At 43.4% G+C, this 15,888-nt stretch overlaps 1 protein-coding gene across 1 annotated transcript in view; it reads right to left on the bottom strand.

The window, feature by feature from the left end:
* LOC123748159 (kelch-like protein 18) overlaps window positions 1-10,000 on the bottom strand; it is a 230,098-nt gene extending 220,098 nt beyond the window's left edge. The window contains exon 1 of the mRNA XM_069339937.1: window positions 9,805-10,000. Within this exon, the coding sequence (XP_069196038.1) occupies window positions 9,805-9,960 (156 nt within the window). The 5' untranslated portion in view covers window positions 9,961-10,000. The remainder of the gene's footprint in view (window positions 1-9,804) is intronic.
* Between the last annotated feature and the right edge of the window lie 5,888 nt (window positions 10,001-15,888).

Here is a 15,888-nt window from a genome sequence, read left to right as displayed (position 1 = left end):
ACAGACACTCTGGCATATTCAAATAAACTATGATAGGCAGACTGTACACTGTGCATCCTAATCAGGATGAATGCTTCTTTCTTCACATGCTGCTGGTAAATGTGCCCGGTCCAACGTCTTTCCAGCAATTGAGATTTGTCAACGCCGTCAATTGAGATTTGTCCGTGGCATGATTTGTCAACATGCCACTTCCCGTAGTGCATGTCAAGCTCTGAATTTATTGGACAACGATCGGGATTGGGATGTATACATTAATGACGCGTCCAACACATCACATCCAAATAAAATTCGTGCATTGTTTGCAATCATATTGACCTCTGGCTCTCCGTTATCTCCAACAGAGTTATGGGATAATTATAAATTGCACATGGCTGAAGATATTATCCGTCGAATACGCAAAGAAAATTCAAATATGAACATGGATTTTACAGCAAAATTCTTCAGCGAAGCCTTGATAATGATTGAAGACTTGTGTTTAGAAATCGCGAACAAAGTTTTCAATCAATTGGAAATGCCATCGTCGAATCAATCTGCTGCTGCTTCGTTCGATGTAGAATTGTGTCGTGAACAAAATTACAACACGGGTGATCTGTTGTCGTATGTTTAATCAAATATTCCTAGGCTAACACTTGAGCGAAATGACATTAACAATCAAATAATTCAAACTGTCAATGTCGGGCTTGGAGAAATCTTAGATGCGCCAGGAGGAACTGGTAAAACTTCCTAATTAGATTGATTCTGGCAGCATTTCGATCCCAAAATGGCATAACCTTAGCTCTTGTAATGTCCGGAATTGCTGCGACACTGCTACCAGGTTGAAGAACTGCTACTTCGACTTAGAAATAGCCATTGAACATGCAATTCATTGATACTCTCATGTGCAACATTTCCAATGCATCCAGCATGGGAAAAGTATTGCAGAAATGCAAACTTATTGTTTGGGATGAATGCACAATGCGCCACAAAAAATCGTTCGAGGCTCTTGATCGATCATTGCAAGATTTGCATTGAAACATCAGACAATTTGGGAACGCATTAATATTGCTTGCAGGAGATTTCAGGCAAACATTACCTGTAATTCCTCGATCGACACCAGGGGACGAAATAAATGCTTGCCTGAAATACTCTACTTTGTGGCGCCACGTAAAGACATTTAAATTAACTACAAACACGCGTGTAGTTATGTAGCTACTGCAAAACAATCCATCAGCATAACCATCATTATTCTCACATAAATTTCTAGAAATTGGGAACATAAACGGTCCGGTTGATCTGACCTCAGGACGAATTTAATTGCTTCATAACTTCTGCAATTTAGTGACGTTAAAAGAAGAATTGGTTGAAAAAGTATTTCCCAATATTGAAACCAATTATAAGAATCATGATTGGCTGAGTGAACGAGCTATTCTTGTGGCCAAGAACAAAACGTTTACGACCTTAACATTATTATTCAGTCTAACATTCAAAGCGGGGCAGTCAATATTCAAGTCCATCGACACTGTTGTGGAAGTAGATGAAGCAGTTAATTATCCAACAGGACTTTTTAATTCACTCAATCTGCCAGGGATACCATCACACGTCCGGCAATTGAAAATCGGCGTGCCAATTATCATGTTGCGAAATATCAATCAGCCAAAACTTTGCAATGCCACGTGCCTTGCAGTAAAAAAATTAATCAGCGACATCGTAGAAGCAACAATCTGACAGGACCTTTCAAAGGGGAAGATGTACTCATTCCTCACATTCCTATGATTCCAACATTCATTCCTCGCATTCCAATGATTCCAACAGATATGCCATTTCAATTTAAGAGATTGTAATTTCCAATTCGATTGGTGTTTGCAATCACCATCAACAAAGCTCAGGGCCAATCTTTAGAATTATGCAGTTTATATCTAGACACGGATTGCTTCTCACGTGGACAATTATATGTTGAGTGTTCTAGAGTCGGTAAACCAGACAATCTCTATATCTCTACAGACAACGGAACAACAAAAAATATTGTATACCCAGAAGCATTGTAAAATTAAACATACTAGAAACGTGCGCATTCTCTTTTCTTTCTTTCCATTTAACCAGACTGAGCCACAGCAACGCATGGCAGGTACTGCTAGTTATATATAAGTATCTACCCGTTTTATTCACCATACCTGTACAAATAAGCTAGTATGGTGCTCAAGGACCATAATGGCCACCAGTAAACAACATGACAAGTCGTGCAGACGACGCACCTCCCTCACCAAAATGGTGGCTCCCAACCTACTCCTATTGCTGTTATTACAGTATCCACTCAATTTAACGGCCTCTTTTATACCGATCTGCCGGTAGTAACGACCGGTTTGGGAGATCGGTATCTGGTGCCTTGTTTACCGGTCTGGTGGTCGATATTACTGACAGTCAGTATTGGGTTTGTTTTGGCATCGGCAGCCCCTCACACGGCGACCAGGCCACCGACCTCGATCATCCAGAATCGTATATTAAATCTTAACTTTCTTTTAAAATGATTCACTTTTATGAAGAAAATTCTAAATTATTATTAATAAAATATTTTAAAACAATTGTTATTAAGCAAAATTCTTTGTTTTCTTATTAAATACCTTTTACAGTATAGGCAATAGGTATTTTTTTTCCCACGGACCTAGAATGTACTGTGCCTGGGCCATGTGACCGCATTGTTTACTGTGAACTCGCGCAGCTACCTTGAGGTTACCTTGAGGTGCTTCTGGGGCATAGCATCCCCGCGGCACGGTCGTCGACCAGGACTCCTGGTTGCTGGACTGATCAACCAGGCTGTTGGACGCTAAGAGCTGAGAGCAACGTCTCAAAATATTAGCCAGAGAAAATCAGATTCAGACAAAAATAGATAAATTCATGATTTCAACAGTTCGTGAAAGCACCCGCTGGGAATTCAACAAGTCATGCAGCATCCGCTGGCAACGAGTGCCCTACAAGCCATGCTGCACCCGCCGATGCTGAATTCCCATCAACAAGTCGTGCAGCCTCCGCCGGCAACGAATGCTCTGCAAGCTATGCTGCACCTGCCGATACTGAATTCCTATCAACAAGTCGTGCAGCCTCCGCCGGCAACGAATGCTCTGCAAGCTATGCTGCACCCACCGATGCTGAATTCCCATCAACAAGTCGTGCAGCCTCCGCTGGTAACGAATGCTCTGCAAGCTATGCTGCACCCGCCGATGCTGAATTCCCATCGACAAGTCATGGAGCATCCGCCGGCAACGAATGCTCTGCAAGCCATGCTGCACCCACCGATGCTGAATTCCCATCAAAAGTCGTGCAGCCTCCATTAACGATATAAAATATGATTGAAAGGCATATAAATTAGTGTAAAAAGTGTTGATAGAATACAGTATTGTAAGTGTTAATGATTATTCAAGCCTTGACAAAAAGATACTGTACAGTGTAAATATACAGTAGAAATAATTTTCAATTGTGAATTAGAATTAGAACTCATGTGAATTAGTAGTAAGGCTAGCTGTTGTGTGAAGTGAATGCCTGAAAATAAGTGTACATACTGTATGTACCCTGTATACAGTCCTGAACAATATAAAACAAGCGCTGCAGAGGATGACATAATCTTCACAGCTCCGTAATCTTCAGCTTCATTAAAAGTAAGTCAATTTACCAATTTTATTATAGTATTACAACATATTAATTGTTTTTTTCAACAAAAGCTACATATTAATCTCTGCAAATGTATATTCTATCATTAGCAGAGAAAAGGTGAGCTCAAAATATTTCGTCTTGGCTAGCTCTCAGTGACAAGGCTCGATCGCCATCGAATGGCCTTCCCGCCACAGCCTGTGTCATAACATTAAAAATACATTACCTGCACTGTTCAGGGTAAAACAAAACACATCTCTAAAATTTTACTGAGAAAATATAAACAATCACTGATTGATACATGAAATATTTTGCAATACAAATGAATGAACCTATTTTTTCCCACCCATCTGGACTTGATCAGACCATGTTCATACATCCATGCAGCAGCCACCAGCTGACTTAATCATCAGCATGGCACTAAATTGGAATGCAATTACACAATGAACTTTATTTAATTTTAGTTATACAGTATAAAATATATCCTACCTGAATTTACTTGAAAAATTACCCGACCAGACTTAACTTTGGAAATAACGGAGCTCCGGAAATAACGACCAGGGCACAGCCTCATGTAGGCCGTTAAATTGAGTGGATACTACTCTATACACACGTTATATATATATACAAGTATCTACATTTGTGTTCACCATAGCGAACCACTAAGCTGGTATGGTGAGTGCAGTCAATAAAGGTGGCCACACACAGTCAGAAGATGACGCCACCACCCTCCCTCCCACAGCATTACTCCTCCCTCCATGGAGCACAGTGCTAAATATCACCACAATCCTGCTATTATCAGAATCCTGGTCAGTTTTATCACAGTCAGGGGTCTTCTGTAATACTATCATCGCTGTATCCACTCAATTTAACAGCCTATATGGGGTTGTACCCTGGTCGTTATTTCCGGAGCTCCGGTATTTCCGAAGTTAAGTCGGGACGGGTAATTTTTCAAGTAACATTCAGGTAAGACATATTTTATACTGTATAACTAAAATTAAATAAAGTTCATTGTGTAATTGCGTTCCAATTTAGTACCACACCGACAATTAAGCCAGCTGTTGGCTGCTGCATGGATGATGTGTGGACACGCTCTGATCAAGTCCAGATGGGTGGGGAAAAAATTGGTTCATTCCTTTGTATTGCAAAATATTTCATGTATCAATCAGTGATTGTTAATATTTTCTCAATAAAATTTTAGAGATGTGTTTTGTTTTACCCTGAACAGTGCAGGTAATGTATTTTTAATGTTATGACACGGGCTGTGGCGGCCATACCATACAATGGCGATCGAGTCTTGTCACTAACTGAGAGCTAGCCAAGACAAAATATTTTGAGTTCACCTTTTCTCTGCTAAGGATAGAATATACATTTGCAGAGACTAATATGTAGCTTTTGTTGATAATAGCTTTTGTTGAAAAAAAAATTAATATGTTGTAATACTATAAATAATAAAATTGGTAAATTGACTTACTTTTAATTAAATTAATGAAGCTGAAGATTACGAAGCTGTGAAGATTACGTCATCCTCTGCAGCGCTTGTTTTATATTGTTCAGGACTATATACAGGGTACATACAGTATGTACACTTATTTTCAGGCACTCACTTCACACAACAGCTAGCCTTACTACTAACTCACGTGAGTTCTAATTCTAATTCACAATTGAAAATTATTTCTACTGTATATTTACACTGTACAGTATCTTTTTGTCAAGGCTTTAATAACCATTAACACTTACAATACTGTATTCTATCAACACTTTTTACACTAATTATATGCCTTTCAATCATATTTTATATCATTAGCGGAGGCTGCACGACTTGATGGGAATTCAGCATCGGCGGGTGCAGCATGGTTTGTAGGGCATTCGTTGCCGGCGGATGCTCCACAACTTGTTGATGGGAATTCAGCATCGGCGGTTGCAGCATAGCTTGCAGAGCATTCGTTGCCGCCGGATGCTCCATGACTTGTTGATGGGAATTCAGTTAATTCAGAATTAAACACGGTCATCACTGGGTGGGTAGGCAGGATACACTGGTAAACAATCGCCCCACGCCACAGCACCACACGCTTGTTCGACCCAAACACTTATCAGACATCGTATTCCAAGGAAAACATTGTACACCAATTCAATTTTTACAATGATGAAGGACAGAAGAAAATGTATATATGCTAGTTAGCATTGTAAATATGTGGCCACGTCTGTGGTAGAAAATAATAAATAATAAAAAAAAAAAAACTAACGTATAAATAAACATGAGTGGAACTTGACTCAGGACTGCAAAAGTGAGTCGTGTTGATGGTGGTAGTGAAGTGTTGTTGTGCTAAGTAAAGTGTGTGGTTTAGTCAAGTTTGTGAGTTGAAGTATGTTTGGGAGTTTGTCACAATTCAGAAAAGGTTAGGATAGATTGGAGTAGGGTAGGTTAGATTATGTTAAGTAATATGTGGTTAGTGTGTATAAGGTTATGTTAGGTTGGGGTAGGTTAGTATAAGATGGGTTATGTTAGGTTGGGGTAGGTTAGTATAAGATGGGTTATGTTAGGTTGTCGTATTGCCGATCTTTACGTCTGGGATGTAATTGCATTTGTCTTCTTTGACGTGCCAATAGTACAGCATGTTCAATATCTGGGAGCAGTTGGAGGATGTGTCGTGGGAGTGTGATACCTGCTTAATGGGGTTCTGGGAGTTCTTCTACTCCCCAAACCTTCCCGAGGTCAGGATTGACTTGTGAGAGTTTGGTCCACCAGGCTGTTGCTTGGAGTGGCCCGCATATCCACCACAGCCCGGTTGGTCTGGCACTCCTTGAAGAAAACTATCTAATTTTCGCCTGAAGATGTCCACGGTTGTTCCAGCAATATTTTTTATGCTAGCTGGGAGGATGTTGAACAATCATGGACCTCTGATGTTTATACAGTGTTCTCTGATTGTGCCTATGGCACCCCTGCTCTTCACTGGTTCTATTCTGCATTTTTTTCCATATCGTTCACTCCAGTATGTTGTTATTTTACTGTGTAGATTTGGGACCTGGCCCTCCAGTATCTTCCACATGTATATTATTTGATATATCTCTCCACCTTTCTAGTGAGTACATTTGGAGAGCTTTGAGACGATCACAATAATTTAGGTGGTTTATGTGGTTTTTCAGTCAAAGTGCCAGGTGGTCGCGGGGAGGTTTGTACAGCTGGGGATTTCTTACTCTTAGTGGTTTGTGGTTTGTGGCAAGTCAGCCTGGGAAGTGACTTGGGTAAGGCATGCTAAGTAGTTATTTAGGAGTTTGTCCAGCATCAGTTCAAACATTTTGTATACAGCAATGGTAGATGCGTTAGGTCGCATGCCATTGTCTGTAGATGTGGATGGGGTGTGTGTTGGGTCAGCTTAGGGAATGGGTTGGATTACTTGTGTAAAGAATTTAGTTAAGAGTTGGTCTAGTGTCTTTTCTAGTGCATTTTCAATGAAAGGACAAGAGTTTCAACAAGATCTGAAGTAAGTAGTACATTTTGTGGGAAAGTATTGGACTCTGGGGATGCAGGATGGTCAGTGACAGACATACCTGGTACATGCAAAGATCATGGATGAGAATGTGGTAGTGATGGATGAGGGACTGAGTTAGGTTGTTTCAGTGCACTACTGTATTGCAGGTTGTTGATGGGGAGAGCCTTAGTTTTTGCTGCTATGTATGAAGGACATTGTTTGAATGTAATGTCATGATCGCCACCACAGTCTGAACAGGTAAGCATATCTGATGCACAGGCTTGTGTGTAATGGGAACTACAGCATTTCCCACATTTACTGTCTTTAATGCAGCCTTCTGAGGTATAGTTAAATCCTTTACATCTAAAGCATTTTATGTGAGAAACATACCATGTACCCATCCCATGTGTGGGTACATGGTATGTACACTTCTAGTTTATGGAGTAAGCCATGAATCCAAACCTGCTTACCTAAATTATCATTAAAATCCTGACAGGCCATGAACACATGAATGGGCAATTTGTGCAGAGACCTTCCCTGATAAGAGCATTAAAACGGATGGTTATCTGGTAAATTATTCTATTGTAATGACAGGAGCAAGTATTAAACAATAATATAACAGCATAATATACTAGAGAAGAAGGTGTAAGTGAGAGTTTTTGAGTGGCATGTGTGCAGGTGGGTGAGGGTGGATGTGTGTGGGGATGAGGATGGGAGGGGCATGTGTGCGGGTAGGTGAGGGTGAATGTGTGTGGGGATGAGGACGGGAGGGGCATGTGGGGATGAGGACGGGAGGGGCATGTGTGGGTGAGGGCGGGCGGGTGTGTGGGGGCGGGTGTGAGCAGGCAGGCGTGTGTGGGTGAGGGCAGGCAGGCATGTGTGGGTTAGAGCAGGCGTGTGGGTGGGTGAGGGCGGGCAAGCATGTACTCACCTAATTGTGTTTGCGGGGGTTGAGCTCTGGCTCTTTGGTCACGCCTCTCAACTGTCAATCAACAGGTGTACAGATTCCTGAGCCTATTGGGCTCTATCATATCCATATATGAAACTGTGTATGGAGTCTGCCTCCACCACATCACTACTTAATGCATTCCATTTGTTAACTACCCTGACACTGAAAAAATTCTTTCTAACGTCTCTGTGGCTCATTTGGGTACTAAGTTTCCACCTGTGTCCCCTTGTTCGTGTCCCACCCGTGCTGAAGAGTTTGTCTTTGTCCACCCCTGTCATTTCCCCTGAGAATTTTGTAGGTGGTTATCATGTCTCCCCTTACTCTACTGTTTTCCAGGGTGAGAACGGGCATGTGGGCGAGAGCATGCGTGTGGGTGAGAGTGGGTGTGTGGGTGAGAGCGGGTATGTGGGTGAGAGCAGGCGTGTGGGTGAGAGCAGGCGTGTGGGTGAGAGTGGGCGTGTGGGTGAGAGCGGGCGTGTGGGTGAGAGCAGGCGTGTGGGTGGGTAGGTAGGTGAGGGGGGGCATGTGGGTGGGTGAGAGCGGGCGTGTGGGTGGGTGAGAGCGGGCGTGTGGGTGGGTGAGAACGGGTGTGTGAGGACGGGGAGGCATGTGTGGGTGAGGGTAGGTAGGTGGGTGAGGGCGGGCGTGTGGGGATGGGTGAGGGCAGGCAGGCGTGTGGGGGTGAGGGTGGGCATATGGGTGAGTGGGTGAGAGCGGGTGTGTGGGTGGGTGAGAGCGGGCATGTGGGTGGGTGGGTGAGAGCGGGCGTGTGGGTGGTTGAGAGCGGGCGTGTAGGTGGGTGAGGGCAGGCAGGCGTGTGTAGGTGGGTGAGGGCAGGCAGGCGTGTGTGGGTGGGTGAGGGCGGGGAGGCGTGGGCGGGTGTGTGCGTGAGGGCGGGCATGTGGGTGGGTGGGTGAGGGCGGGGAGGCATGTGGGTGGGTGAGGGCGGGTGTGTGGGTGAGGGCGGGCGTGTGGGTGAGGGCGGGCGTGTGGGTGAGGGCGGGCGTGTGGGTGGGTGTGGGCATGTGGGTGGGTGTGGGCGTGTGGGTGAGGGCGGGCGTGTGGGTGAGGGCGGGCGTGTGGGTGAGGGCGGGCGTGTGGGTGGGTGGGTGAGAGCGGGCATGTGGGTGAGGGCGGGTGTATGGGTGGGTGAGGGCGGGCGTGTGGGTGGGTGAGGGCAGGCGTGTGAGTGGGTGGGTGAGATCGGGCGTGTGGGTGAGGGCGGGTGTATGGGTGGGTGAGGGCGGGCGTGTGGGTGGGTGGGTGAGGGCGGGCGTGTGGGTTGGTGGGTGAGAGCGGGCGTGTGGGTGAGGGCTGGCGTGTGAGTGTATGGGTGGGTGAGGGCGGGCGTGTTGGTGGGTGAGGGTGGGTGGGTGAAGGCGGGCGTGAGGGTGGGTGGGTGAAGGCGGGCGTGAGGGTGGGTGGGTGAAGGCGGGCGTGAGGGTGGGTGGGTGAGGGCGGGTGGGTGGGTGGGTGAGAGCGGGCGTGTGGGTGGATGAGAGCGGGCGTGTGGGTGGGTGAGAGCGGGCGTGTGGGTGGGTGAGAGCGGGCGTGTGGGTGGGTGAGGGCGGGCGTGTGGGTGGGTGAGGGCGGGCGTGTGGGTGAGGGCTGGTGTATGGGTGGGTGAGGGCGGGCGTGTTGGTGGGTGAGGGTGGGTGGGTGAGGGCGGGCGTGTGGGTGAGGGCGGGCGTGTGGGGCAGGAGCTGGCCAGCCAGGTGACAACATGAGGTAGGACCTACCACTGGGCACCACTAGTCTTACCTTCAGTGTCACGTCACACAGCTTCCCCTTCCTCCTGATGTCTTCCATGACTTGGAAGCCTCCCATTGGAAGGTCATCTTGGTTAAATATAGTAAAGTCGTCGCTTTCCACAATGTTCTCTATTTCCAGTTCAAATTTGGCGTGTTCCTCCTCCATGGTCGCCTGACACAATGGCCACACCTGCTGTTTATAAACAAACGCCCGCAGGATACACGCTCGTCGCTCTCCACCACCATGCTTTACACCAATCACATTCCCACTTGGCGCACGCTTGCTTCTCATTGGTCACTTCGTCAGCTGGGCTCTTGTTGTCGACTACTTGTCAAAGGAGTAACTTATGAGACTGGAGGAAGTTTTTTTTACAGTTTTGTTTTTAATAACGACCACAGCTAGAGCAAAATATACATATAGTTACCTACTCTTCCCAGATATATATGCATACATATTTATTTCTGTATCAAATACAATTATTTTACTTGTCAGTCATATTTTGTTCACATTTTCTGTGTAGTTTTTGAATCCCACGGAGTTTTGAAGTACACGGACCACACGTGTGAGACTGAATAACTGAAGAAGCAAGTATATTATGTAAATAATATACTCGCTCCAAACTCTCTTAGCTTAATGAGATTAGAACAAACTCTAATTAGCAGTTAGTTTAGTTTATTTATTATGCACCCCATACCCATCTTGTGGGCGGTAGTGGAAGGGGTTACAGAGGCACTCAGGCATATAATGTGTTCAGGGACTGAACCCCACAATTCAACACTAATGACAAAACTCACAGACGTTGAGTGTAACCTTGGATTGTCAATGAGCAATCTGAGAGCAGTAGTACACCAAGAATTTTAACAAAATCTTGTAGATTTTCCCAATTTACCTCGGATATCCGTCATGTCAAAGGAACTGTTCTAATTAATGCTTTACTAAAATCAATCCCAACTAGTCCGGCAAACATCACTATCAGCTATGCAGATGACATCCTTGTGCATACTAAAACCCACCGCGAAATGCAAACAGTCTTAAATTGTATACATACAGCTTGTGAGAGCCTTGGTCTTGTAATCAACGCTGCTAAAACTAAGGTATTTAACAGACAAATTGGCAACCGCAAAAGTGGACCACGAAAACTTAAGATAGACAACATAACAATAGACTATGTCTCTTCTTTCAAATACCTTGGAGTCTCTGTCCCTTGTACCTCAACTGCAGTCAATAAGTTACATCAACAATGTAGAGACAGACTCAAGGCTCTCAGAACTGTAGTGGGGTACAGCCCGAAATATGGTGTTTATATTAGAATAGCAAGAATGATGATATTTAGCGTATATAAGGTCTCTGATAGACTATCATGCACCAGCTTTGGTCCTGCAGAATGGCAAAAGTATTGATAGACTGGAAAAAATGCAAAATGAAGCACTCAGAATTATACTTGGCTGTCCTATAACTACCAAAGTTCTCAACATGCGGAAAGAATTAAATATACTTAGCATTCAAGATAGAATATTTGAAATTAATCTTATGATGGGACTAAAGCTGCTGCGTGATAACAAAAACAACATTGTGTCAGTTGCACTGTTAGAACACATACGAAATGGAACTAGCGAGTCTAAATGGATTCAAAGAACTGCCACTCATATTAAAATGATGGGACTGCACGATGTATATACAGATGAAAGAGTACAGCACTTCCTTCCACCCTGGCAGATAGTACCTTTTGACATCCTGACCCCTGCATATCTTACCAAGAAACTAATCACAAGTAACCCTCATGCTCAGCTTGCTGCTAAATTAAGCACCATAGAACACATTCACAATATACAAGCTGAAAACAACATTGCACAGACCATATACACTGACGGATCACTCAATACAGCTACAGGGAGGGCAGGAAGGGCTGTTATTGCTCATCAGCCCGATGGCAGAATAATTCAAAGAAATATCCGAATTAGTAACTGGGCGTCCACAATGCAAGCCGAGTTGGTAGCGATACTGGTAGCACTCGAAATTATTGACAACACTGAAGTAGACAGCTTAATTATTTCTGACTCCCTATCCTCACTACGAGCAATAAACAGTTTGCAATCAAGTAATAACGTGCTTGTCTTGGAAGCTAGACGTAGATATGTAAGAATACTTAGCAAGAGGGTAAATATAAAAATGTTGTGGATTCCTTCTCACATTGGCATGCAGGAACACGACAAAGTTGACGCCCTTGCTAAGGCTGCAGTAAATAAAGACAGTATTGAATGGAATCTTGAGTTATCAAATAGGTCCCTTAAAAGTGTCATTAGACGAGAACTCCTAGATGGATTTGAAGAAAGTAGAACAGTGCAAACTGGAACTAGTAGGTCCATTGTTCATCACAATGAAATGTGTGAAGTAAAACATGTGTATGGGGCAAGTAACAAAGTCAGTAGACTAACAGATGTTGTCACAGCTCGTATAAGACTTGGCTACAAGTATCTCTGGCAGTTCGGCTTGTATAGGGATCTAGATGAAGTAAAGTGTAAAGTGTGTGGACATAGGCAGGGACACACACTCGAACATTATATCTTGGATTGTTGTAAAATTGAGCCTTTTAGAGATAAATCTAAGCTCACTCTGTATGATATGGCAACCTATCTTATTACCATGGATAAATTACCTGAAATCCTTGCACTGTACCCACATTTTGCTTCCAGTAGATGAACGACATATGAGATTCAGAAACAAGTAGTGTATTGTGAGGACTAATAATAAACAGAAGCTCCCCTATGACTCTGTAATATCCCCATTGGCCAAACTATTATGTATTAACGACAAGACCTACCATTAATGTATGATGACTTACTGTAAATATGTAGCTCTTGTAATAGCACTTTCTCTGTAACTAGCTGACATTGTATCTATAAGGTGTGAAGGATTGAAGAAATTGTTTATGTAATAATCTAAGATGAGGTCTGATAAAGACCTTTTGTGCCCTCTGTAATGCTTTTGCGCTACCGCTCACAGGATGAGTATGGGGTGCACAATAAACTAGCCGCCTTCGGCGGCAACAATCAATCAAAGGAACTAATAATGTAACGGTTCTATTGTTACGTAAAGTATGGTGACAATAATTAAACACAGACACTAAGATACTATATATATATTTGGTCGACTATACAGAAGTACACAGGTGATACTTTGGTGTGAGTTAAGCGCACTGAGCGTCGGTACAGTATCTCGCAAGTGTCTGCTCTAGACCACACTTGAAAGTAGACTAGTTAATGTTTGCTATTCTGCTGCTTATATGCTCGGGCAACACCTCACCGTGTACAGCAATGAGCGAGTCAACAACATCGGGACAACGGACTCGTCGGGAATAAAGACTTTGTTAATTTGTATATACAATATATATGTAATTTTTTTTAAGGTCAGAAAACTTGGAGTTCACCGTTACAGAGAAAATGTTATGAATGACAATTTTTGTGTAGACTCTGGTGAACTGGGGAACCAGCGGAAAGATGGTTCCAGTATAAATTTAATTGTTTGTCATAAATTGTGTTAATTTTTGTTTCTCAAATTAATGTTGATTTGTCATCTAAGAGGTTAGATGGGCTGCCATGCAGGTATGGTCAGCCTGGATTTTGAGTTACCATGGTAACTGTTATTGTTGAGAGTTTTTATAAATATTTCTCGACTGTGAGATGTATATATTTAGATAGGGTAGCTATTTTTTTTTCGAGGCATGTGCTAGTTCCTTTGTGGTCTGGGATAAGAAAAGCCATGTTCGAGTTCCTCGCCCACGGTTTTTCTTAAACCGGGACATTGGGGGATATGTAACAAGAGAGCAGTACATAGTACATGAACATCATAACAGCATGAACAGGCCACGTGGAGGATGAACAACCCACAGGCGCCAGACAGGCGGCGGCAGACAATGTAAAAGTTACACCTCTGTACAAGTTAGCCATGGAGTCAGGTCAACGGTCATCGAATCACAAAGAGGTCAGAATTGATGCCGTCATGGTAATCTTCAGGGATTAACCCCTAAACAACAAATGCAAAACCCTCATGTTCAGCTGAGGAGCAGCAGATCAGGGCAGAGTCAGTTGAGTGGGCACAGCCCAGTAGGGAGGTGTGGGTGGACTCTGGGAAGGAACATCATCTCCAGGAAAACTGTGGAACAACACACGAGTAAGTACGGCTCTCTTGTACTAAAGCACCTCATTCAGTACCCTTGGCCTCTAGTAGGGAATATAGTTAGGGAGTGTCTTATTTAATTATTTCTAATAAAGTCAGATATTAAGTGTTATTCAATGTGTATTAATGGTTCCTTGCTTTAGTGATATTGGGCCTACCGTCCCCTTTGCCCTAGTGACCTAGTGCTCTTAATTATTCAGTACTCCTCCCCCCGTTCGTCTTCCGTGTTGAGGTGTTAGTATTGGTGTGTCCCGCCTTATTCTTGTGTACACTATAGTTCCCAAGTGGTCAGGATTATTCGAGTGTCAGGCCAGGATCCTTGTACCGTTCAATTGTCCCCTACACCTGTCCTGGTAGGTTATTCCATCTGCAAGACCTACGACTCTCACTCCGGTCCCCTGTCCGGTAACTCAGGGTGGTGGCAGCGTCACTCGGTAACTCATACGATAGGTTGTGACTACGATTATCTCTATCTTTCTGTCTCACTCTCCCTCACTAGTGTCTCACTCTCCCTCGCCCTCACTCGCTCTCGTTCTCCCTCCCTTGCTCTCGTTCTCGCTCTCCTCTCTCTCTCCTCTCGCTCTTCCTCTCTCTCTCTCTCTCCTTCCTCTGTGTACTGGTTTACGTCTTCGTATGACGGCCCGAGTGTTAACATCTTATATGATCGGTATAGCATCTGTTATTACCATAGAAAGAGCGGAGATTGCACGGTTAGCTCAGTGGTAGTAAAACGCCTCACCTCATTCATCTCCAAAGGTTGACAGGAATATTAACAATGCATTTGGAGCGAGTATATTATTGGGATAATCTACTCGCTACACGTACTATAGTGACTTTAAGTATTGTATGTACTAGCTCTATTTTTAAATTCCAACATTGTGTTTGTAACTCATCTTCAATGTATTTACCTTTACCTGAATAAAAAGCTGAATCTAGATCTGAGACAAAGTGAAATCGACACAAGTAATTCCATCTGAAGTCATACTATCATGCAAGAGGAACCACGCATCTGTGGTTCACACAATAAAATCAGCAGACTTCTAGATGACACTACTGCTCGGCTTAGACTCATTTACAAGTATTTCTAGGAATTCTCATTATCTGCTGATGTAGACCTGACCAAATGTAAACTGTGTCAACAAAATTATTCGCACACCCTCCGTCACTATGTGATGGAGTGCGAAAAGGTACGTGAATTCAGAAACAATTTTATAACCAATGTTCCAACGATGTGTAAATATTTATAAATAAATAAATAAATAAATAAATGTTTATTTAGGTAAGGTACATACATACAAGAAATTTTTACAAAGATTGGTGGACTTATAGATAGAGCTAGTACATACAATGCCTAAAGCCACTATTACGCAAAGCGTTTCGGGCATGAAACGGGCATTTCATTCAAAATGATTTGCTGCCAGAAATTTTAGCCAAATATATTCCCAGTTTGGTAACTGTAGGTAGTAACTAAGTGATTGTAACCTATCCATCGCTGCCCACTGGATGGGGGGGCGGTGTGCAGGACAAACATATCAATTGTGACACTAGCTCTCCACATATGTCAGTTGCTTAATTTAGAAACTGTACTTGTAGTCGATTTCGAACCCATTGATAATGCGACGACTTATACTGAATTTTGTAACTAGCTCATCAAGATTGTAACTTGCTTAGGTAAATGAATTACTTAGGTAAATGAATTACTTAGGTAAATGAATTACTTAGGTAAATGAATTACTTAGGTAAATGAATTACTTAGGTAAATGAACACCCTACTGCTGTTAGCTTCCTCAACTGTATGAATTCCTGCTTCCTCATACCCTTAATCACTAGACCTACTAGAATCACTGATAGCACTGCCACGACTCTAGATCACATCTGGACCAACATAACCTCTCCGCTTACTTTGGTCAGCTTTCA

This window comes from Procambarus clarkii, chromosome 42, assembly GCF_040958095.1.
Source record: "Procambarus clarkii isolate CNS0578487 chromosome 42, FALCON_Pclarkii_2.0, whole genome shotgun sequence".
NCBI lineage: Eukaryota > Metazoa > Arthropoda > Malacostraca > Decapoda > Cambaridae > Procambarus > Procambarus clarkii.
The sequence above is the reverse complement of the archived record's forward strand: the minus strand, read 5'-3'. Positions and strand labels throughout refer to the sequence as shown.